Here is a 25,030-nt window from a genome sequence, read left to right as displayed (position 1 = left end):
TGACGTTACTGAACCCCACTAACACAGGAGCAATTGTTTTTCTCAGCACTTCCAGGCAGCAACTAGCGGTGTTGGAGCCCAGGGTCAGCAGGAGGAGCAGAGTAAAGGCTGAGGCCTAATTGGAGCAAATTGAAAGTGAACCTTTAAACCCCCAGGCGTTAGTAACTAGAAGAGCCAGCTTGTGCAACAGTAATGCTGCACAAGGAAAAGGTTGCTCTTTTAATTATGCTCCTTGCACACGCTGAACGAAACACTTTTAAAATTGTGCCACTCATACCGTGAAACCGTCATGGAGGCGGGACTTTCCTTCTTAATGACACGCAGCACAGCTGTTAAAAATACCCCCTTGGCGCTGGGCGCAGCCTCCTGAGCGCTGCTTTTTTGTGCACCGGAGTCTGCGCTGTTATGTTATCCCTTGGCCATGCGCTGTTAGCGCTGCCTGTCTTCTGACATCATTTGATGTCAGCCTGTGCGGTCGCGCTGCCCATGAATCCCAGCCCCGCAGTGTCTTGTGATTTATTCACACTGTGGGGCTGGGATTCATGGCCTTGCGCAGTAAATATGTTCGCCTCTCACTCACGTCCTTTCGCCTGCTTTAGACTGTGCGGCGGTAGCTGATCCCTAATCACATGCCACGGCCGTGAAGCCGCACAGTCTGAAGAAGGCGGAAGGAGATGAGTGAGAGGCGAATATATGCACCGCGCGTCACGGCAGTGGCCCAGTCTGAAGAAGGCAGAGGGAGATGAGTGAGAGCCTGAGGTGAAGATATGCACTGCGCATGCCCATGGATCCCAGGCCCGCAGTATGATTAAATCAGAAGAGACTGCGAGGAGGGATCTCGGGCAGCGCGGCCTCACAGGCCCAGTCTGCCTGACACCAAATGATGTCAGAAGACGGGCAGCGCAGACTGCGCATGGCCAAGGTTGAACAAAACAGCACAGGCTACTAGACAGATTCAAACAACGCTAAGGAGGTGGCGCACAGCGCCAAGGGGGTAGGGATGACGGCTGGGAAAGTCCCGTTACGAAGGAAAGTCCCACCTCCGGGACAGTTTTACGGCATCAGGGGACACATTGTATAAGTGTTAAGTTCAGCATGAGCAAGGAGCAAAACTAAAAGAGCTACCTGTACCTTGTGCAGCATTACTGCTGCACAAGGTGGCTCTTTCAGTAACAAACGCTTGGGGGGGGACAGGTTCCCTTAAATTTCAGTTGTTGTGTCAGCGTGGCGGTTGCAGGACACATTGCCGCATACACAGCTGGGGATCAGCTGACGTTACTAAAACCCAATAACATGTGTTTTGACTGTGCAGAGGACTGTGCTCTCGCATCCGATGCAATATGCCAGTGTGACGTCGGCCTTAGGTCATTAGCAGAACAGAGGGAACAGGTAGGGTGATAGACAGACATACATTTTTTAATTTTATAAGATATTACTTTACAATATGTTATTAAAAGTAATTAATATTTGTGGCTTGAGGTGGAATGCTTTTGTGTAACACAGCAAAAAAATATATTGGATAGATCTGAAACTGCATGCAAACAATATTTTCAACTCAATTTTATTTTCCACGCGTATTTTTACTCTTTATAACACTCATTGTGTTGTAAGACACACATAGTGCAGTACCTCATGCCACTGGGCGCATTCAGGATGTATACATCGAGAAGTCAGGAAGAAAATAAGGAGGGAGGAAGCTTGCGCACTACACTGCCAAAACATGAACCAAAAATATCAGTCATGTGACCCTATGGGACATCCTGCACCTGCAAGGGAGATATCAAGACCGTCATATGACATGACGGTCCTGATAAATGTTCCCCCAACAGTGTATTATGAAATGTACGGAGACAAGAGGCTGGCCTACATTACAATTAACAGGAGAAAACTGTGATGAGTTATGAAAAAGGTGGAAAGGGTATGCAAAGATTTTAAAAGAAATAGCAAATCTAGGTTTATACATATTTGTACAACAGTAACAATAAACTTTACCTTGATTTTTTCCAGCACACAGCAGCACTCCCTGCCATTATCGGCCTAACCGACCGCTGCGCTCTGCAAAATGACTTTCGACTAACCTCTGCACTAATCCGTACCTCCCACTCCCGACTCCAAGACTTCTCCCGTGCTGCGCCAATCCTCTGGAATGCTCTACCCCAAGATATTAGGACCAGCCACAACTTGCATAGTTTTAAGCGCTCGCTCAAAACAAATTTGTTCAGAGCGGCCTGTCACGTTCCCTAATCAAACTCATTTTATGTTTGTGTGTGTGTGTAGCCCATTCACTATCTCCATCTACCCCCCACCCCCTGAAGATGGCTGGACCATCATTGTAAATAAGCTTCTGTACGTTGTATCTCCCCACCTCATTGTAGATTGTAAGCTCTCACGAGCAGGGTCGTCTTATTGTGCTTTATTACTGTATTGTTAACGTTGTTACCTATGACTGCTGTGTTTGAAACTGTTAAACTGTAAAGCTCTGCGGAATATGTTGGCGCTATATAAATAAAGATTATTATTATTATTATTATTGGCAGTGGAAGTTGTTAAAAAAGGGTTTTAATTGCTTGATGGACACCTAATTTTTAACTTGGAGCATGTACATTAGGGTCCTGTTTTGCACATGTACTGAATGGTAGAACACTTGGTCCTTGAGCATAAGATCAAAAAGAAAATCTTTTCTTGCAGCTGTGGGGTGACCCTTCGCATTCGTCTATTGGGCTCTAAACACCCCAGTCTGACACTGGGGAGACATGCTGCTACATCATTGGTAGAGAATGGAAAACTCCTTGTATCATTAGGCCGGTTTCACACGTCAGTGGCTCCGGTACGTGTGGTGACAGCTTTCTCACGTACCGGAGACACTGACTCACGTAGACACATTAAAATCAATGTGTCTCTGCACATGTCAGTGTGTTTTCACGGACCGTGTGTCCGTTTGAAAAACACGGAGACATGTCAGTGTTCGTGGGAGCGCACGTATCACACATCATTAAAGTCAATGGGTCCGTGTAAAACACGTACCGCACACGGATGCTGTCCGTATGCCATCTGTGTGTCCCTATGGGAGGTGGAGCCGCATATTCATCACTGTAATGAGCAGCACTATGTGACCGCTCATACAGGACAAGCTGCGGCGCTGAGAGGACGCATCGAGGGAGCTGGGTGAGTATTTTATTTCCAGCGGGCGGGCGCACAGTAGGTGGGAGGGGGTTGGTTACAGGGTACTTTATTTTAACCGGAAAAAAAAAATTAAAAAACAATGATTTTTCATTCTTTCTCTCCAGCGAACGCTGCTGGAGAGAAGAAATGAATAGCGGCTTCAGCACCCAAAGCAGGGGACAGCGCTTACTGTAGCGCTGTCTCCTGCACGGTTCGTGTGGTACCCAGTTGGCACACGGGCGGCACACGGCTGCCGCACGTGTGCCACACTGATGTGCCACGTGAGCTCATGGACACACGGACACGGATAACTCCGGTACCGATTTTTCCAGTGCCGGAATTATCTGGACGTGTGAGACTGGCCTTAGTGAGATAGAAGTCATGGGACAAGCCAAGTTAGAACAGAAACCAATAGAAGCACTAAACTGTTCTTGAAAAGAAGTAAAATGATTCTGTTTTCATCAGTACTTCAGAGAAGATGCCGATCATCGCAACTGCTTATGAAATAACAGAAAGGTATATAGTGAATTCACTTAGCTTGACTACACAATTTTGGAAAAGTGCTTGATAAATCATGGATGGAGATATAATGGTACTGCAAAAACACTTGGACAAGTTGAATCAAGGTATATCGTACAGAGAGAAATGATGCTCCGCAGATCTGTGAGATGGCACTGAAGACATGCACTTCCCCTGCAGAATCAGATCGTGTAGGACACTCCCATAGTTCCTGTTTTTGCTGCCCAGAAGGACCACGCCTCGCAGACTGTGGACAGTGGATTAGTGAGACCCCTAGTGGTCATGAATTTGCAACCAGTTCTTGGGTGGATGCAAAGAAAACAATTGTATAAAGTCATTTGAGCATTAGACCCTTTCCTATGACTTTAAGTAAATGTACAGTCACTTGGAATTAGATATATAGTAAATCAGTGGCTCCCACCCAATTTCTTTGGCCATGTGATGTAAATACACAGCATGTCTGAAACTATTTGCTAACAAGGCAGGGGGATAAGAATGTCAGATATTAACCCCTTCGCGACATCCGCCGTACTAGTACTGCGCTGCCGGCACTGCATTTGTGCCAGCCGCAGTACTAGTACGGCGGACCGATCACCGCGGTCTCACGCTGAGCGCCGCGGTGATCGGGTGCGGGTGTCAGCTGTATATGACAGCTGACACCCCGCAGCAATGCCCACAATCGGCGCTATCGCCGATCACGGGCATTTAACCCCTCTGATGCCGCTGTCAATAGTGACAGCGGCATAGAGGGGGATCGCGCAGGGACGGGGGCTCCCTGCGCTCTCCCACCGGAGCAACGCGATGAGATCGCGCTGCTCCGGTGACCTGGAAGGAGTCCCCGGATCCAAGATGGCTGCGGGACTCCTTCCGGGTCATTTACTGACCTGGCTTGCCGGCGCCTGCAAGAGCTGCTGAGAGCAGGCGCCGGCAAGCCTCTGCCCTTGTCTGTGAGATCGGTGATCTGACAGAGTGCTGTGCACACTGTCAGATCACCGATCTGTGATGTCCCCCCCGGGGCAAAGTAAAAAAGTAAAAAAAAAAAAAAGTCCACATGTGTAAAAAAAAAATTAAAAAAAAAATCCTAAATAAATTAAAAAAAAAAAAATATTCCCATAAATACATTTCTTTATCTAAATTAAAAAAAAAAATCACAATAAAAGTACACATATTTAGTATCGCCGCGTCCGTAACGACCCCACCTATAAAACTATATCACTAGTTAACCCCTTCAGTGAACACCGTAAAAAAAAAAAAAGGCAAAAAACGCTTTATTCTCATACCGCCAAACAAAAAGTGAAATAACACGCGATCAAAAAGACGGATATAAATAACCATGGTACCGCTGAAAACGTCATCTTGTCTTGCAAAAAAAAAGCCGCCATACAGCATCATCAGCAGAAAAATAAAAAAGTTATAGCTCTCAGAATAAAGCGATGCAAAAACAATTATTTTTTTATATAAAATAGTTTTTATTGTGTAAAAGCGCCAAAACATAAAAAAATTACATAAATGAGGTATCGCTGTAATCGTACTGACATGAAGAATAAAGCTGCTTTATCAATTTTACCACACGTGGAATGGTATAAACGCCCCCCCCCCTAAAAGAATTTCAGGAATTGCTGGTTTTTGTTCATTCCGCCTCCCAAAAATCGTAATAAAAAGCGATCAAAAAATGTCATGTGCCCGAAAATGGTACCAATAAAAACGTCAACTCGTCCCACAAAAAACAAGACCTCACATGACTCTGTGGACCAAAATATGGAAAAATTATAGCTCTCAAAATGTGGTGATGCAAAAATTATTTTTTGCAATAAAAAGCGTCTTTTAGTGTGTGATGGCTGCCAACCATAAAAATCCGCCAAAAAAACGCTATAAAAGTAAATCAAACCCCCCTTCATCACCCCCTTAGTTAGGGAAAAATAATAAAATTTTAAAAAATGTATGTATTTCCATTTTCCCATTAGGATTAGGGTTAGGGCTAGGGTTAGGGCTAGAGTTAGGGCTAGGGTTAGGGTTGGGGTTAGGGCTAGGGTTAGGGCTGGGGTTAAGGTCGGGGTTAGGGCTAGGGTTAGGGCTGTGGTTAGGGTTTCAGTTATGATTGGGGGTTTCCACTGTTTAGGCACATCAGGGGGCTTTCCATACGCGACATGGTGTCCGATCTCAATTCCAGCCAATTCTGCTTTGAAAAACTAAAACAGTGCTCCTTCCCTTCCGAGTTCTCCTGTGCGCCCAAACAGTGGTCCCCCCGAACATATGGGGTATCAACGTTCTCAGGACAAGTTGGACAACAACTTTTGTGGTCCAATTTCTCCTGATGCCCTTGGGAAAATAAAAACATGAAAAATCATTTTCGTGAAAAAAAAAATATTTTTTATTTTCACGGCTCTGCGTTATAAACTGTAGTGAAACACTTGTTGGTTCAAAGTTCTCACAAAACATCTAGATAAGTTCCTTGGGGGGTCTAGTTTCCAATATGGGGTCACTTGTGGGGGGTTTCTACTGTTTAGGTACATCAGGGACTCTGCAAATGCAACATAACGCCTGCAGACCAATCCATCTAAGTCTACATTTCAAACAGCGCTCCTTCCCTTTCGAGCTCTGCCGTGCGCCCAAACAGTGGTCCCTGTTGTGAATTCCGCTCTTGGGCTCCCTCCGGTGGTTATAAGTAGCATTTTTGTGAGTTCTGCTCTTGGGCTCCCTCCTGTGGTTTTGAGTGGTATGGCTGCTTCTTGGATTTAGCATCAGCAGCTGTTTTCACTGATCGTCTTTCTGGCTCTGCTATATTAGTCTGGCCTTTTCCCTAATTCAATGCCAGTTGTCAATTGTTGAGCTTGGAGTCATGGCTCTCTGAGGATTTCCCTGTCACTCTGACCATTTCAGCAAAGCTAAGTCCTTGCTTGTCTTTTTGCAGTTCACTTGTTGTGGACTTTGTTGTTTTGCACTTTCTATGTTTTGCTCATTTGTCCAGCTTATCAGTATGTATCTAGTCAGCTAAGCTGGAAGCTCTGGGCAGCAGAGTTTGCCCTCCACACCTTTAGTCAGGTGTGGAGATTTTTGCATTTCTCTGCGGTGGACTTTTTCTAGTTTTTATTACTGACCGCACAGTGTTCTGTCCTGTACTAATTCTTTCTAGCTAGTAGTGGCCTCCTTTGCTAAATCTTGTTTCATACTACGTATGTCATTTCCTTCTCCTCTCACAGTCATTATTTGTGGGGGGCTGTCCTATCCTTTGGGTATTTTCTCTGAGGCAAGATAGCTTTCCTGCTGCTACCTTTAGGGGTAGCTAGTTCTCCGGCTGTGACGAGGTGTCCAGGGAGTGACAGGAACATCCCACGGCTACTGCTAGTGTCTGTGTTAAGATCAGGAACTGCGGTCGGTATAGTTACCACCTGCTCAGAGCTAGTCGCATGTCGCTCCTTAATCACCAGACCATAACAGGTCCCCCCCCCATATATGGGGTATCAGCGTACTCAGCTCAAATTGGACAACAACTTTTGTGGTCCAATTTCTCCTGTTTCCCTTGGGAAAAAAAAATGTGGGGGCTAAAATATCATTTTCGTGGAAAAAAATTATTTTTTATTTTCACAGCTCCGCGTTATAAACTGTAGTGAAACACTTGTTGGTTCAAAGTTCTCACAACACATCTAGATAAGTTCCTTGGGGGGTCTAGTTTCCAATATGGGGTCACTTGTGGGGGGGTTCTACTGTTTAGGTACATCAGGGACTCTGCAAATGCAACATGATGCCTGCAGACCAATCCATCTAAATCTGCATTTCAAACGGCGCTCCTTATCTTCCGAGCTCTGCCGTGCGCCCAAACAGTGGTTTCCCCCCATGTATGGGGTATCAGCGTACTCAGGACAAATTGCACAATAACTTTTGTGGTCCAATTTCTCCTGTTACCCTTGGGGAAAAAAAAATTGCGGGCTAAAACATCATTTTGTGGAAAGAAAAAATGATTTTTTAATTTTCACGGCGCTACATTCTAAACTTTAGTGAAACAATTGGGGGTTAAAAGTGCTCACCACACATCTAGATAAGATCCTTAGGGGGTCTTCTTTCCAAAATGGGGTCACTTGTGGGGGGTTTCTACTGTTTAGGCACGTCAGGGGCTCTCCAAACGCGACATGGGTTCCGATCTCAATTCCAGCCAATTTTGCATTGAAAAGTCAAATGGCGCTCCTTCCCTTCCGAGCTCTGCCATGTGCCCAAACATTGGTTTACCCCAACATGTGGGGTATCGGCGTACTCAGGACAAATTGTACAACGACTTTTGTGGTCCAATTTCTCCTGTTACCCTTGGTAAGATAAAACAAATTGGATCTGAAGTAAAAATTTTGTAAAAAAAAAGTTTAATGTTCAATTTTTTTTTAAACATTCCAAAAATTCCTCTGAAGCACCTGAAGGGTTAATAAACTTTTTGAATGTGGTTTTGAGTGCCTTGAGGGGTGCAGTTTTTAGAATGGTGTCACTTTTGGGCATTTTCTGTCATATAGACCCCTCAAAGTCACTTCAAGTGTGAGGTGGTCCCTAAAAAAAATGGTTTTGCAAATTTTGTTGCAAAAATGAAAAATCGCTGGTCAACTTTTAACCCTTATAACTCCCTAACAAAAAAAAAATTATGTTTCCAAAATTGTGCTGATGTAAAGCAGACATGTGGGAAATGTTGTTTATTAACTATATTATGTGATATATATCTCTCTAATTTGAGGGCAGAAAAATGAAAAATTTGAAAATTGCTAAATTTTCATAATTTGACAAATTTCAGTTTTTTTCACAATTAAATGCAAGTCATATCGAAGAAGTTTTACCACTATCATAAAATACAATATGTCACGAGAAAACAATGTCAGAATCACCAGGATCCGTTGAAGCGTTTCAGAGTTATGACCTCATAAAGTGACAGTGGTCAGAATTGTAAAAATTGGCTCTGTCACTTAGGTGAAAACAGGCTTCGAGGTGAAGGGGTTAATTTAACCAAAATCAGGGGAAAAAAAAAAAAATATCAGACTTGATAAAGGCTCACTAGTGACACCTCTAGCACAACATTTTACCATTATGGTCGTCCCGAAACAGGAGGATATAAATTGGTAGTAAAATTCTGATGACAGATTACCTTTAAGAAAACACTTGTCGGTGTTTTGTTTTGGTTTGTTTTTTGGGGGGCGTGGGGTATGGTTGTGCACAAGAAGATCAAAAATGATAAAATTGCTAAAAAAAAGTAAATTCCGGCTGTGATTAAGTCAGCACAGCTGTATGTATGGGGCTACAGACAGGTCATGGTGCCCGAGCTCACCCGTCCTTTGCTGCAAGCATCAGTACTGGGCATGTTATGTCAGCATCAGACCCATACAATGAGGCAATGGAAGAAGGGGCCCTGGTTTGAGGGTTCATGTTTTCTTATATCTTATGTGGACTGCCGGGCTCAAGCGTCACTTACTAGGGATGGTGCAGGATGCACTATGGTAAGAAGACAGGCCGGCAGAGTGATGTGCAACATTCAGCTGGGAAACCTCAGATCCCAGCAATGATATGATGTGGATGTGACAGGTACCATGAAACTAAACATTATACAGCAAAAGTAAGTAGCCCCCTTTGCAGTGATGGAATTTCCTAATAGTAGTGGCCTCTTTCAGCAGGATAATGCCCGTACCACGCTGCAAAAACTTCATGTCACGTTGTGACGTCTTCAGTAAGGAAGGGGGGGCCTAAAACTGTCCCTGTAACTGGGACCCTAACTTTCCCTGTCCCGGAGGTACTCTTGAAGGTAGAAGTCTCCAACCTTACTATGCTCCTGTTAAACTCTGTTCTGTCTCCTCCTCCACTCTGGGACAGAAATGTAAGGTAAACAGGACACAAAGACCAAACAGGGATAACAGTTAGGCTAGGTTCAGATTGCGTTAGTGCAATCCGTTTAGCGCTAGCGGATTGCGCTAACGCAATGTCTTTTTCGGGGCCGCGTTTAGGGGTCGCGTTAACGTCCCCGCTCTCGCAGATCCCCGATCTGCGAGAGCGGGGAACGGACCTCTGGCGCGCCGCGAACGCTGCAAGCAGCGTCCGAGGCGCGCTACAAAAGACCGGCACATCGCTAGCGCGTGCCGAAAATGACACGCGCTAGCAATGCGCTTTAACATTGCCGGCAATGGGAGCGCTAACGGACGCGGTGCACGGCGTTAATTTCGCCGTGCAACGCTGTCCGTTAGCGCTCTCCCATTAACGCAATGGGAACCTAGCCTAAGCAACAGAAATACAAACACTCACCAAAGGTAAAGAGGCATATAGGGAAGAATAGGAATGTACCAACCAAATGGGAATAGGACAATGAGGAAAGCATACACCCAAAAACAGCATGCAACAATCTCCAGCAGCAACAACGATCTACAACTCAGCACAGAGTCTCCAAGGAGCTAGGAAGGAAAGATTTCACTGGCAATGCAGAGAAGGTCTGGCCAGGTTTAACAGGGAGAGGCAATGACCAGATCAGAAGCAGCTGAAAATGGAGCTTGCAAGTTTCTGACCAACATAGAAAAAGTTGTTAACCTCTTCAGCACCAAATTAATTTAACATGGGACACAAATACACAGGCTAAATGGAAGATCTGCGATTCACAATACGTAGTGATCTTCTAACCCTAAATCTCCCAGGAGGACTTGACAGGTACATGACAAAAGTTCAAAGTGATGACTTGGGCTCCAAACTTCCCGGATGTCAATCAGATTGGGTGTTTGGGACGTGCAGGAAAAAACGAGTCTGATCCATGGAGCCCGAACCTCACAACTTTAAGGGTAGGGGTAGTTGACATCAGATTAGCCACCTGCTGGAACACGTGCCCCGATCTCCAGATGTGACGTCACCTGCTCTGCTTGCTTCTCAATTCGACAGTGAACGGAGCAGAACGAACCCAATCTGCTGATAATATCTTGGTGCCAGATGCCAGCCATGTTTTTCTTACGTTATACAGCTATGTTTATTGACCTTTCGCCAAAAATCATGTTGTGCAAGTACTGCTCCTTTGTAAGAGAACACACATATATGAATGAATAAAAAATATACTTTATTTACAGGGTGGCACAAAACATTTCACAGTTCACTAGCAAAAATCTTCTTCCGGAGGTAGTTAATCCACGTTTCCTTTGTTCCAAGGTCCATTGAATTCCATTCAAAACTAGGGATCTGTAATAGAGAACTAACATGTAACTGCGGGAAGTCATCTATAGAAATTGTCTCAGAGAAAATTATATATATATATATATATATAGTGCCTTGCTAAAGTATTCGGCCCCCTGGAACTTTTCAACCTTTTCCCACATATCATGCTTCAAACATGATTTGAAGCATATGTGGGAAAAGGTTGAAAAGGGGCCTGAATACTTTCGCAAGGCACTATATATATACAGGTCCTTCTCAAAAAATTAGCATATAGTGTTAAATTTCATTATTTACCATAATGTAATGATTACAATTAAACTTTCATATATTATAGATTCATTATCCACCAACTGAAATTTGTCAGGTCTTTTATTGTTTTAATACTGATGATTTTGGCCTACAACTCCTGATAACCCAAAAAACCTGTCTCAATAAATTAGCATATTTCACCCGTCCAATCAAATAAAAGTGTTTTTTAATAACAAACAAAAAACCATCAAATAATAATGTTCAGTTATGCACTCAATACTTTGTCGGGAATCCTTTGGCAGAAATGACTGCTTCAATGCGGCGTGGCATGGAGCCAATCAGCCTGTGACACTGCTGAGATGTTAAGGAGGCCCAGGATGCTTCAATAGCGGCCTTAAGCTCATCCAGAGTGTTGGGTCTTGCGTCTCTCAACTTTCTCTTCACAATATCCCACAGATTCTCTATGGGGTTCAGGTCAGGAGAGTTGGATGGCCAATTGAGCACAGTAATACCATGGTCAGTAAACCATTTACCAGTGGTTTTGGCACTGTGAGCAGGTGCCAGGTCATGCTGAAAAATGAAATCTTCATCTCCATAAAGCATTTCAGCCGATGGAAGCATGAAGTGCTCCAAAATCTCCTGATAGCTAGCTGCATTGACCCTGCCCTTGATGAAACACAGTGGACCAACACCAGCAGCTGACATGGCACCCCACACCATCACTGACTGTGGGTACTTGACACTGGACTTCAGGCATTTTGGCATTTCCTTCTCCCCAGTCTTCCTCCAGACTCTGGCACCTTGATTTCCGAATGACATGCAAAATTTGCTTTCATCAGAAAAAAGTACTTGGGACCACTTAGCAACAGTCCAGTGCTGCTTCTCTGTAGCCCAGGTCAGGCGCTTCTGCCGCTGTTTATGGTTCAAAAGTGGCTTTACCTGGGGAATGCGGCACCTGTAGCCCATTTCCTGCACACGCCTGTGCACGGTGGCTCTGGATGTTTCCACACCAGACTCAGTCCACTGCTTCCTCAGGTTCCCCAAGGTCTGGAATCGGTCCTTCCCCACAATCTTCCTCAGGGTCCGGTCACCTCTTCTCGTTGTACAGCGTTTTCTGCCACATTGTTTCCTTCCAACAGACTTACCATTGAGGTGCCTTGATACAGCACTCTGGGAACAGCCTATTTGTTGAGAAATTTCTTTCTGGGTCTTACCCTCTTGCTTGAGAGTGTCAATGATGACCTTCTTGACATCTCTCAGGTCGCTAGTCTTACCCATGATGGGGGTTTTGAGTAATGAACCAGGCAGGGAGTTTTTAAAAGCCTCAGGTATCTTTTGCATGTGTTTAGAGTTAATTAGTTGATTCAGAAGATTAGGGTAATAGGTCATTTAGAGAACCTTTTCTTGATATGCTAATTTATTGAGACAGGTTTTTTGGGTTATCAGGAGTTGTAGGCCAAAATCATCAGTATTAAAACAATAAAAGACCTGACAAATTTCAGTTGGTGGATAATGAATCTATAATATATGAAAGTTTAATTGTAATCATTACATTATGGTAAATAATGAAATTTAACACTATATGCTAATTTTTTGAGAAGGACCTATATATATATATATATATATATATATATATATATATATATATATATATATAACACACAGACTGACATAGGAGAAGATACTATTATACAGACATGAGGAACCCATCATGATATAATATCCTAAAACACAACTCGAATTGTAACCAACCTGAACTACATAGTACCCCAGGATCTCCAAATGTCTCTTCTTCATGGCATTTAAGCCTTTAATCTTGGAAGAGTTTCTGCAAAATGCCACTGGATTAAGAAAGTCAATGGCAACTCTATAAAGATGAAAGAAATAATATGTTAGAGTCCAACAAACAAAATCAAGAGGAATTGAATTCTACTCAAATTTTTCCAAAAAAACATCCATTTGCCCAAACCGCTATTTTTCTGAACCGGAAAAAGCCATTCATTTGTAAAAAAAAAAAAAATTATACTGATTTTACTGCTCATCTCTCTAGCTCCTCTGTTCCTCAATGGAGAAACCGCCCTTTTCTCCTCCTCGATTAAGATAGGAGATGACAGTTGGTGCTTTTAAAATTCTATGGAGGGGGGGAGAGGAGCTAGCGGAACACAGACATTCTGCTATATCAGTCTCCATAGAACTTTGTGAGCACTAACTGTCATCTCCTATCTCAGTAACGGGAAAATCTGTATTCACGGAAAACAGATTTTACTTGGAAGTTGAGAATTTTGAGAATGAACGATCAGTTCAGGAGGAGAAAGAAGCAGATTTCTATGATCAGACATATTACAAAGTTTCTTATTTGCATGTCTTCTATGGATTTATGTAAGAAAACTTAAAATGAAGGCTATTTTTTAAGAGAATGAGGCTGCGTCGTGATCTAGCACCACGTGTCTACACACAGAATCACCGACCTCTGGGCTCCTTGAGGTAGAGACTTGTTATCACACATCTGACTGTCCTGGCCCCACTGGACTTCGGCCACATTGGCGGACAGCTTGTTCTCCTCTATGTAGGCAATAGGCTTTTTATTTTTGCTCAGGATGCACTCGAAGTCTATAGAAAGCAAGCATCAAATGTTAGGAGAATCACAGTCCAACACCTTCCAAAAACCCTCCCTGGGTCCACTCAGCGAGCTCCTGGTGTGTGCAGTGCTCAGGTCACATCAACAGCCAATTAGTGTCATCAACTTGACCAGAGCCGCTGAGCTCACTTATGGTCAACATAATGGCAACAGCGGCAGAGGCTCAATGCTGGACCTGGGGAGGGTGAGCCAGGCACACTTTGTTTGTTTTTAAAACAAACTACTATTCTGTCACGCGTCCCTCACGTATGGACTGTCCTATGCTCAGCCTCATGAGAACGTTGCCATGTGTGGGAAAACTGCATGCAGATATTACTCGAGTCGTACCTGATTCTTCTAGTACATCTGTATCCACAAGACAAGGAGTCAGGGAGTAGATTACTTGGCAGTTTATTTTGCCTTGAAGCAAATCACGGTCCGCTAGGTAAAAAGACAATTCCTTTGCCAGGTCAGAAAGTATGACTTCCTTAATGTTCCACAATTACAGAATGCAGACAGGAAGAAGAACTGGTTCTAACCGGGAAAGCAAGGTCTCCACCCAGGTCATTAACATATACACATATACATGTTGAACACCAAGATGACCACTGGGTGGCAGCAAATCATAACAAGTAAGAACACAATACAAACTGAATGGGTTACAAAACAACTAGGGAAAACCAGACAAAATAATAATGTAAATACATTTGAATCTGCCACTGCGTGGCAGCACACTCCTCGCCTAAAATCCAAGGGATTTTACTCCTTTATTAACTACATTGGAAAATGCCCAAAGTCCATGGAATAGCTGCAAGGGAAAGGCATGAATAGATGCACTTTTAATAGACACAATATGCAAAAACAACAGTTGTAGTCTTTGTTCATAAAAAAAAAAAGGGCAAAAATGTAAAACAGGAACAAATTGTAATGAAGGTGGGAGGCTGCCTACTGGCCAAGGCCTCAAGGAAAAAGAACAGCAAACTGTAATCCAAAGTGTAACTGTAATCCACATGGTTGCAAATCCAAGAGTTCCCAGCGACCACAGGATAACTCCCGCCGTGAACTGATGAAGTTAACAAGGGGCTATTTCTCAGTAGGCAAAAGCAAAATCACTTGGTGAATGGGCCTCAAAAATGATTTTGGTTCACCATCTTTAATGAGTATAACTTCTACTTTTCTAATGCTGCCGTCATCACTGGGAATGAGCTTATCAATCCGTCCCATAGGCCAGTAAGGACAAGTAAGGTCCTGGTCCTTTACTAAGACAATGTTCCCTTCTTGCAAATTTGGACTTTTATTTTGCCACTTTCTTCGTTCTTGTAGCAGAACAAGATACTCCCTTTTCCATCTGTTCCAGAAATAGTTGGCTAGATGTTGCACACGCTTCCATTGGCTCTTATATATATTGTCTGATGGGTCAACAGGAGGGCTGGGTATGCCTCCTAACTTTTGTGTTAACAGGATGGCTGGGGTTAATATAGTTGGAGATTCTGGGTCTGTAGAAACTTGCAATAGCTCGTACAAGCCTCGTCCAGCTCGAGAAGCATTCAAAGTGCTGGCGGTCCTGTCCTGCTCTGGTTTTATAAGTCTTGACTTCCTGATGGATCTCAGGATCGCTGTTGGGATTCTGGAGACTGAAGAAGTTGTCCTGAGTTGACTCTTCCTCCTTGTCCAGCAAGAATGATGGGCCTGTTAACCAGGCAGATTTCACTAGGGCACTGGCAGATATTGCCCTGGTAGCGAGATCAGCAGGATTAAGATCAGACGAAACATAGCTCCAATGTTCAGGCTTAGAAGATTTCCTGATTCTTGTCACACGGTTATGTACATACACATAGAAGCGCTTGGTTTGATTGTAAATGTAACCAAGGACGACCTTGCTGTCTGTATAAAACTTAACATTGTCCACATTGACATCTAGCTCCTGCTGCACAAAGTCTGCCATCTCCACGGCCAGCACTGCCCCACAAAGTTCAAGTCTAGGAATTGTATGATCGGGTTTGGGGGCTAGCTTAGCCTTGCCGAACAGGAACCCAATATGGTTTTTGTCTGAAGAATCTGTAATCCTTAGATAAGCAACTGCTGCTATGGCCTCAGTGGATGCGTCAGAAAACACATGTATCTCAGTTCTTTTACTTGAGGCAAGAGGTATTGGTACATAGCGTCTTAACACATTAACCCCTTCTAAGGTTTGAAGGGACTGCTTCCAGGATTCCCATTTTTTAAGCTTACTGTCAGGCAGCGGTTCATCCCAATCTTTCACAGTCTCTGAAAGCTGCCTTAATAGGAATTTACCCCGAATGGTGATGGGGGCAACAAATCCCATGGGATCATAGAGGCTATTGACTACTGAAAGGACACCTCTTTTTGTAAATGACTTGTTGGCACAGCTGACCTGAAACCCAAAGGAGTCTGTTGACAAGTCCCATTTCAGGCCTAGGCTCATCTGCACAGGTGGCAAATCTGACCCTAGGTTTAAGTCTTTAAAACCTGGAGCATGGTCACTAGGTTGAAAGGCTTTCATGACCTCTGCGCTATTGGAGGCAATTTTGTGCAGTCTTAAACAAGCCTTGGACAGCATACTCTGGGTTCTTTTTAACAGATCAATGGCTTCCCCTTCAGTGGGCAGGGACTTCAGTGCATCATCAACATAAAAGTCTCTCTCCACAAAGCGCTGAGCATCTGCCCCGTATTCTGCCCCTCCTTCAGATGCAGTCCTGCGCAACCCATAGGTAGCTACGGCAGGTGAAGGGCTGTTACCAAACACATGTACTCTCATACGGTACTCGATTACCTCCTTACTGGTGTCATTGTCACGATGCCACAGAAACCTGAGGAAGTTCCTATGATCCTCTTGCACAATAAAGCAATGAAACATTTGTTCAATGTCAGCAGTGATGGCTACACGCTCTTTTCTGAACCTCAATAGCACCCCCACTAGGTTATTGGTGAGGTTGGGACCTGTAAGGAGCACGTCATTAAGGGATGTACCGTGGTGCTTTGCGCTAGAGTCAAACACTACTCTTATTTGGTTTGGCTTACGTGGGTGGTATACCCCAAAGAAAGGCAGGTACCAGCACTCCTCGTAGACTTGTAGTGGAGGGGCTGATTCGGCATGGTTGTTGCTGAATATCCTACCCATAAAGGTGACAAAGTGTTCCTTCATCTGAGGTTTGTGGCTTAAAGTGCGCTGTAAGGGGTTGAGTCTGGATAAGGCTTGTTCCCGGTTGCTTGGGAGTTTGGCCCTGTTGAGTTTAAAGGGTAAGGGTGCGACCCAATGACTGGTCTTGTCCTTGACAAACCCACTGTCCATAATATTGACAAACTCCTCGTCTTCTACTGATGAGGCTATCTTGTTGTCATCGTGAGTTGTGCGGAAAACCTGTCCCCCCAAACTGTCATCATAAGGGGTGGGAATGACATCGGGTCTCTGCACTATGTCAGAAGGCCCCTCTTTCACTTGGTAATGACAGGGACAGGGTCTGAAGCAAGTAGGACGGCCATTACTTAGAACATAAGTCTTAAAGGAACTCACACAGTCTGCGTGATGCATCCTATCCAGGCACACATCTCCTACGATTACCCAGCCTAAATCAAGTCTCTGCGCGTATGGGGCATTATCGGGACCGTTGCACTGCTGGCGCACCTTGTGCATCCTAAGGACGTCTCTCCCAAGAAGGATTAGTATTTCTGCATTCATGTCCATGGGAGGGATCTCACTGGCCAGGTGCCTTAAGTGGGGATGATGATAAGCGGCCTCAGGCGTGGGTATTTCCTCTCTCTCATCTGGCATATCATTGCACTCAATCAATGCAGGTAAGGGAAAGCTCTTTGTGCCCTTAATTGGAGAGATCATGTACCCGCTGGCCCTTCTGCCCGTGGTGTCTACCAGGCCGGAACAGGTCCTGAGAGTGTAGGGAGTGGCCAGTGTCTTTATACCAAAGATGTCAAAGAACTTGGGTTTTGCTAGAGACCTGTTGCTTTGTTCATCTAACATAACGTACATGCGGACAGCCCCCTCTGGCTTCCCCTCTGGGTAAACACTGGCTAAGCATATTTTGGCACAGCATTTGGGACCGGATCCCTCCCCACAGACTTCAGTGCAAGAGGATGAGACTGTTGCTTTAGCAGCTACTGGCCCCTCACCCTCCCCGCCATGGACTGGTACAGGACTGGAGGCAGGGGTATGCTGGGCAATTCCAGGAGCTAAGGCAAGGTGCATGGCTGTTACATGTCTATTGCTACTGCACTCAGCACATTTGACTTCTACCGTACAGTCTTTGGCAATATGGTTGGTAGATGCGCAGCACCTGTAACATATTCTATGTTTCTTTAACAACTCTCTGCGCTCTCTCAGAGGCATTGCCTTAAACCCCCTACAGTGATGAAGAGAGTGAGACTTGCCATGGAGTGGGCACTCTCTATTGGGATCCCTTTCCCTCTGGGCAGGGAGAACTGATGTAGCAGGAGGGGGCATGGCAGAAGGGATGTCAGTTTTCTTGACGGATACAGTCCTTCTAATGTCTCTGCGTTTTGGTGTGGTGTTGTCATACCTCTTAGCAGCAGATGGTGGCATTGACATGTCAGGATCGGTGTAGACGAAACTGGGGTCATTTCTCACCCGCGCTTGATTCTGGACAAACCTGCAAAGGTAAGAGAAAGGGGGAAAAGACACACCATAATCTTCCTTGTACTTGAAGCCTTGTATTGTCCATCTCTCCTGTATGCCATGTGGTAGTTTCGATACTATGGGGTTCACACCAAGAGCACTGTCGAGATATCTCAGTCCAGTTAGGTGTGGGTCAGCCTTAGCAAACTCGAGTTCCGTCAGTAAATCGCTGAGATCCTGAAGCTTGCGAGTTTCCCTCATCTGGATCCTAGGAAAGTTCTTAAGTCTGTCGAGCAAGGCACGCTCAATGACCTCCGAGCTGCCATACGACTCCTCAAGCCTTTTCCAGGCGGCAGCGAGACCCGGAGCTGGGTTATCCATGTGCACTGACCTTAGCGGTTTGATGCGATTGGTAGACTCTGGGCCAAGCCAGTTGATGAGTAGATCAAGTTCTTCCTTGGCGGTGAGGCTTAAATCTGCGATTGCAGCCTTGAAAGTTGATTTCCAGGCCCTAAAGTTCTCTGGACAGTCATCAAACTTGGAGAGGCTAACCTTGATCAGCTCCCTGCGTATCATGTACCTGGCAAAGTCAGACAGATCTGACCTCTCGTTCCTTGTTGCCGCTGAAACTTGTAGTCCCTCTTGGACGGGTAAGTCGTTTGGCGTGTAAGGCTGAGCTGTAACAGGGTGGAATGACGTAGCATAAGGGTTGAGCTGCGGTTTAACCTCTGTGGTGACTGGTGGCTGTAGCTTGAACTGTGGCGGTGCGCTGGTGTTCACCTTGTGGTCTGCTGCAGATGAGATCTGCTGATGTGTAGGCACATTTAAAGATTGGATTGGAGGTGGCGCCAGTGTCTGCGGCACTGCGACATCCGGTTTAGGCGGTTGCATGAGATCGCTGGTAGGAGGCATGGAGGCTGATTGGTTCAGCACGTACTCAGCAGTGCGATCAGCCGGGCTAACCTCCTCTGTGGGGAGAAAACAGTCTGTATTAGTGCACTGGCCCAACGCTTGTTCCAGGACTTTTACTTTAGCGAAGGCAGCGGCCTTTTCCTTTTCTGTATGGAGGATTTTCAATAGGGCATCTGCTTTTGCCTGTTTGGCTTGGGCCTCTGCTTGTGCTTGTTTGGCTTCAGCCTCTGCTTCTGCTTCTTTCTTTGAGAAGGCACTCCTCACCTAAGTCTGCAGCGGCTATTTGCGCTTGGATGAGTTGGTCACTTAAGACTGACCTCCTGGAACTAGTAGTTCTGCATGACCGTAATGATCTGGCTGTCCTGATGGTTTGCTTGGATGCAGCAGATCGGTGTGATCTGGTCTCCTGTAAATGGGCGATGCGGAGGTCTGCTTTAACCTTGGTGTTTTCCACTGTCCCCTGCCTCTGCTGGCTCAGTTCTTCTATTTGGGCAAGGGTTAGTGAGGCATCTGGAACATTACTACTTTTCAGAAAGGTGGTATACTTGGTAAGAAGCCTCTCATAAGATTCCTGCTTGGCAGATAAACGGTTAATGAACGCTGTTAATTCTGCTGTATCATCACCGTGAGGGAAAGCTGAGATGCATTGGGAGACTCTTTCCCACAGTTCACTTAAGTTGCTTTCATATTCACTTTTTGTGTACATGTAACTTTCCACTGCCTTTGTGGATGGGTGGAGTGCCCTTTTAGGTTTTGTGGCTGCATCTGCACTCTCTGTGACTTCTGTGCACACAGGAATGTCCATCACTGTCACTGCATCGGCAAGCGAGCTTATATCAGACATTTTACTTCACTTTGCAATAAAGATGTACTGTCACTTTAAATCTTTTTTGAGGCAGAAAGCAGGGCTTTAGATGATGCAAGAAAGGAATACAGTCTATGATTAATCAAGATCTCTTTGAGCGCGTGGCGGATGGCGCGGACTGTAGATGGCAGCAAGCTGTGATTTCAACATGTGCTCTCACAAATGGTGGATGATAAGTCACAGTCACTCATAGATAAGCAGATAGTATGACAAATCGGATCGGATTATCACTTAATAGAGGGCAGATGGGTTCGGATTGTGTCTTGAACAGTTGTGGGCACCATGCGGCTGCTGGATGAGGCACACACAGGCAGGTGTCGTATTACATATTACAGTCTCTGATTTGCGCTGGGCTGCTGAGGCTTCAGGCGGCTTATGACACACACACTATGCGGTGCTGAGAATCTTCTCACAAAGCTTTCCTCCTGAATATACTGAAATGTCTTTTTACCATTCTGTCACGCGTCCCTCACGTATGGACTGTCCTATGCTCAGCCTCATGAGAACGTTGCCATGTGTGGGAAAACTGCATGCAGATATTACTCGAGTCGTACCTGATTCTTCTAGTACATCTGTATCCACAAGACAAGGAGTCAGGGAGTAGATTACTTGGCAGTTTATTTTGCCTTGAAGCAAATCACGGTCCGCTAGGTAAAAAGACAATTCCTTTGCCAGGTCAGAAAGTATGACTTCCTTAATGTTCCACAATTACAGAATGCAGACAGGAAGAAGAACTGGTTCTAACCGGGAAAGCAAGGTCTCCACCCAGGTCATTAACATATACACATATACATGTTGAACACCAAGATGACCACTGGGTGGCAGCAAATCATAACAAGTAAGAACACAATACAAACTGAATGGGTTACAAAACAACTAGGGAAAACCAGACAAAATAATAATGTAAATACATTTGAATCTGCCACTGCGTGGCAGCACAACTACAATCAATTGGACACTTGTTTTCAAAAGCCGGAAAAACACTTTAAGGGTATGTGCACACATCCGGAAAGTATGCAGAAATTTCCTGAGAAAATCCTGAGGTTTTCCGCAGGAATTCTGCACGCGTTTTTATCGCGTATTTTGCGCGGATTTTTCGCTTTTTTTCCGGAGGTTCCCAATGTAATAATATAGTGGGAAATCCGCTTAAAATCCGCAAAATTAATGAACATGCTGCGTATTTTTCCGCATGCGTTTTTCGCGGAAAAATACGCAACATGTGCACAAAAATTGTGGAAACCATTATAAATGATGGAATGCATATGTATGCGTTTAAGCGTTTTGGTTGCGAAAAAACGTGCAAAAAATCTGCGAATAATCTGGAACGTGTGCACACAGCTTAAAAGGGTTTTTAAAAGTTATCCCCTTTCTATAAAACAGGAGGCAAGTTACTGATCTCTTGGGGGTGTCTGACCGCACTCAGCCATTTCAAGCAGTCCGGTAAAGAATAAAAGGAGTGGGCGACCCCTGCTCAATTACGATTCTGTGCAGAATATTGATTGACTGTATAGACTTTTGTTTTAATTTTTTTTATGGCAACAACCGTATGAAGAACTAAACAAATAAAGGAACTGCGGGCTTTTAGACAACGATCACCAGTGGGTCCTCCGCTAAGAAACGTGATATAATATGAAGTAGATGTGTGTGGAAGTCATCCTGTGATATCATATACTAAAATGCAACTCAAACTGTCCCCACCCTGAATTACATCCCCCCAGGATCTCCCATTGCCTCATATGTCAGTGTTTTGCTTGTGGCTGTGTTGCTTTTATTTGCACAAAAGTTATTAAACAGTCACAATATTTGATGAATTTTGACATATCTTTAAATTATAACATTTCTTTCCAGAGCAGAGCGGCGTTTGTGATTTCTTAGTGCAGCAAAATATATATTTTTTTACATTTCACAATCTTACCTACTGTGTAATAATATGGAGTAGTCACAAACATCTTGGCATAATTAACTCCCCCAAAGAGATCTCCGAGAAATAAGTGGATTTGATGGTATATGGATCTCTTACTGTTACCTTCTGAGCAAAAAAAGAAAACAAACAAAAAACAACTTTTTAATATTCTAAGGATTATTCCTTATTGCATATCCATAAATCGCACAATATACTTTTGCAGTGGAGAATATTAAAGGGATTGTTCACTTTCAGAAAAGTGGACCCCAAACACTCTAAAATAACAAACAGAGCAGGTACATGTCCTCCCCGGTTTCAGTGCCGGTTCCCTCTCGCTGCTCCGGTCTCAGTTTGGGCTGCAGAGATGACGTTATGTCCGACAGCCCAAATCACCGCTGTAGTCAATCACTAAGGGCTGTCCCACACGTCCAGATAATTCCGGTACCGGAAAATTCGGTACCGGAGTTATCCGTGTCCGTGTGCCCCTACGTTTCTTGTGTACATCAGTGTGTCACACTTGCGGCACACGTGTGCCGCCCGTGTTCCCACTGGGTACCACACGCACCGTGCTGGGTACCACACGTAGGAGCATCTGGTGCTGAAGCTGCGATTCATATGTTCCCTGCCGCATCGTTTGCGGCAGAGAAGATATGAATAATAGTGTTTAAAATAAAGATCTATCTGTCCGCAGGCCCCCCACCCCCTGTGTGCCCCCCCCCGCTCTTCAGAAAATACTTACCCGCTCCCTCGCTGCTTCCTGGTCTGGCCGCGGCTTCTAGTGTATGCGGTCACGTGGGGCCGATCATTTACAGTCATGAATATGTGGCTCCACCTCCCATAGGGGCGGAGCCGACTATTCATGATTGTAAATGATCGGCCCCACGTGACCGCATACAGTAGGAGGCGCGGGGCAGAGAGGAAGGAGTGACAGCCAACGTGGGAGCGGGTGAGTATTTTCAGGACAGCGGGGGGGCGCACAGGGGGCGGGGGGGCGGCGGACACCTAAATCTTTATTTTAAACACTATTATTCATATTTTCTCTGCCGCAAACGCTGCTACAGGGAAGATATGAATGGCGGCTTCAGCACCATGTGGGGGGGGACAGCGCTTACTGTAGCGCTGTCTCCTGCACGCACACGGACCCCAGACGGAGAATGTCCGTGTGAGGTCCGTGTTTTACGCGGACCCATTGACTCTATTGGGTCCGTGTAAAACGTGCGCTCCCACGAACACTGACATGTCTCCGTGTTTGGCACACGGAGACACGGTCCGCAAAAAATCAATGACATCTGAACAGATGCATTGATTTTTATGGGTCTACGTGTGTCAGTGTCTCCGGTACGTGAGGAAACTGTCACCTCACGTACCGGAGCCACTGACGTGTGAAACCGGCCTAAGGCTGGTTTCACACTTGCGTTTTGATCTGCAGCGTTTTAAAAAAAAACGCGTGTGGTGAAAAAACGCATGTAAACGCGGCAAAACACCACGTTTTTTAGACGCATGCGTTTTTGCATGCAGAAAAAAAAACGCGGTGTTTTGCGGCATTTACATGCGTTTTTTCCTGCGTTTGCGTTTTTTAAACGCAGGCTGAGAAGTGTGTGACAGCTGCCAATCATCAAAATCAACTAGAAAACCCACTAAAAACAGAAATAGCTAGGGTTAGGGTTAGGATCCCTAGTAACCCTAGGGATCCTAACCCTAACCCTAGGGATCCTAACCCTAACCCTAGGGATCCTAACCCTAAGGGTTAGGATCGTAACCCTAACCCTAAGGGTTAGGGTTAGGATCCCTAGGGTTAGGGTTAGGATCCCTAGGGTTAGGATCCCTAGGGTTACTAGGGATCCTAACCTAAGGGTTAGGATCCCTAGTAACCCTAGGGTTAGGGTTTTCTTGTTTTTTCTTGTGTTTAGGGTTTTCTTGTTTTTTCTTGTGTTTTTCTATAAAAACGCATGCGTTGTTAACGCAAGCAAACGCATGTGCTTAAAAACGCATGCGTAGACAGCAATGCATTTTTTTGCCGCGAATAAACGCATGCGTTTTTTGCGGGAAAAAAACGCAGCTAGAAATTACTGCAGGTTGCATTTCTGCAAATGAACGCACGCGTCAAAAAACGCATGCGTTGCCGAAAACGCGTCAAAACGCACGCTAAAAAACGCATGCATTTTTTTAATGTTAAGTACAGAAAAAAAAACGCATGCGTTTTTTAGCGCTAAAATGCTGCAGATCAAAACGCAAGTGTGAAACCAGCCTAAGCTCAACGAGGTAGGCGGCAGAGCCTCTGTGCTCAGTGATTAGCTGCAGTGGTGCTGAGCACTGTCAACGCAACATCACTGTTAAAACACTGAGACCAGAGCCTCAGCTGGGAGCCGGCACTGGAATTTGAGCGCTGATTTTTTTTTTTTTTATCATGTGTCACTCAATTTTTTTTTTTTTTTTTCTTAAGCATACAAAAACAAACTAACAACTAAATGAATAAAACGAGCCCCGCACCTCTATGCTTCATCTGTCGACAGTATTCTTCATGAAACCATGGGACTTGGTATTCCGGGCACTCGAGACAAACCGCCCGATTTAATTGCATCAGGCGCATTCGTATCTTGGCACTTTTGTCAGGCAGAAAAGCTAAAAAATAATATAATTAGTGAAGAAAGAGAAAATCTACAACACACAGAAATCAAAAGCGTTCCCAACATGTGATACTGAGCCTGCGCCGTACATAGCGGGTGCCAGCGGCGTTACACAGCCAGCACCCGCCTGTAACACTATGACTGGCGCTAGCCTCGATTGCCCACTGTACCCCACCCCCCAAGAGACCATGGGGTGGCCATGGGTTATTAGTGCAGTGGGGGTCTATTAAAGGCTATTATTGTCATCAGATTAGTACTCCTGTAAAGTTTTAGGCATCATAGGAGACTGAGATTTTTACTTTGTACTACTATCCAGTTTTAAAATACAAAAAAATCCCAAAATAAAAATTACATTACATTTTATATATATATTTTTTCTTACATATGTGAACCCTTCTATATAAAAGGTTTTAAGTAC

General features: G+C 44.8%; 1 protein-coding gene across 1 annotated transcript in view; it reads right to left on the bottom strand.

Moving 5' to 3' along the window:
* Positions 1 to 10,714: 10,714 nt before the first annotated feature.
* Positions 10,715 to 25,030, bottom strand: part of LOC143784359 (FAST kinase domain-containing protein 1, mitochondrial-like) — a 45,550-nt gene continuing 31,234 nt past the window's right edge. Inside the window, exons 11-15 of the mRNA XM_077272554.1 lie at positions 24,476 to 24,607; positions 21,998 to 22,111; positions 13,548 to 13,689; positions 12,832 to 12,946; positions 10,715 to 10,854 (exon numbers count right to left, since the gene is read on the bottom strand). Of these exons, the coding sequence (XP_077128669.1) occupies positions 10,762 to 10,854; positions 12,832 to 12,946; positions 13,548 to 13,689; positions 21,998 to 22,111; positions 24,476 to 24,607 (596 nt within the window). The 3' untranslated portion in view covers positions 10,715 to 10,761. The remainder of the gene's footprint in view (positions 10,855 to 12,831; positions 12,947 to 13,547; positions 13,690 to 21,997; positions 22,112 to 24,475; positions 24,608 to 25,030) is intronic.

The sequence above is a fragment of the Ranitomeya variabilis genome, chromosome 7 (assembly GCF_051348905.1).
Source record: "Ranitomeya variabilis isolate aRanVar5 chromosome 7, aRanVar5.hap1, whole genome shotgun sequence".
Classification (NCBI taxonomy): Eukaryota; Metazoa; Chordata; class Amphibia; order Anura; family Dendrobatidae; genus Ranitomeya; species Ranitomeya variabilis.
Note: the sequence above shows the minus strand (reverse complement) of the source record. Positions and strands in the feature narration are given on the sequence as shown.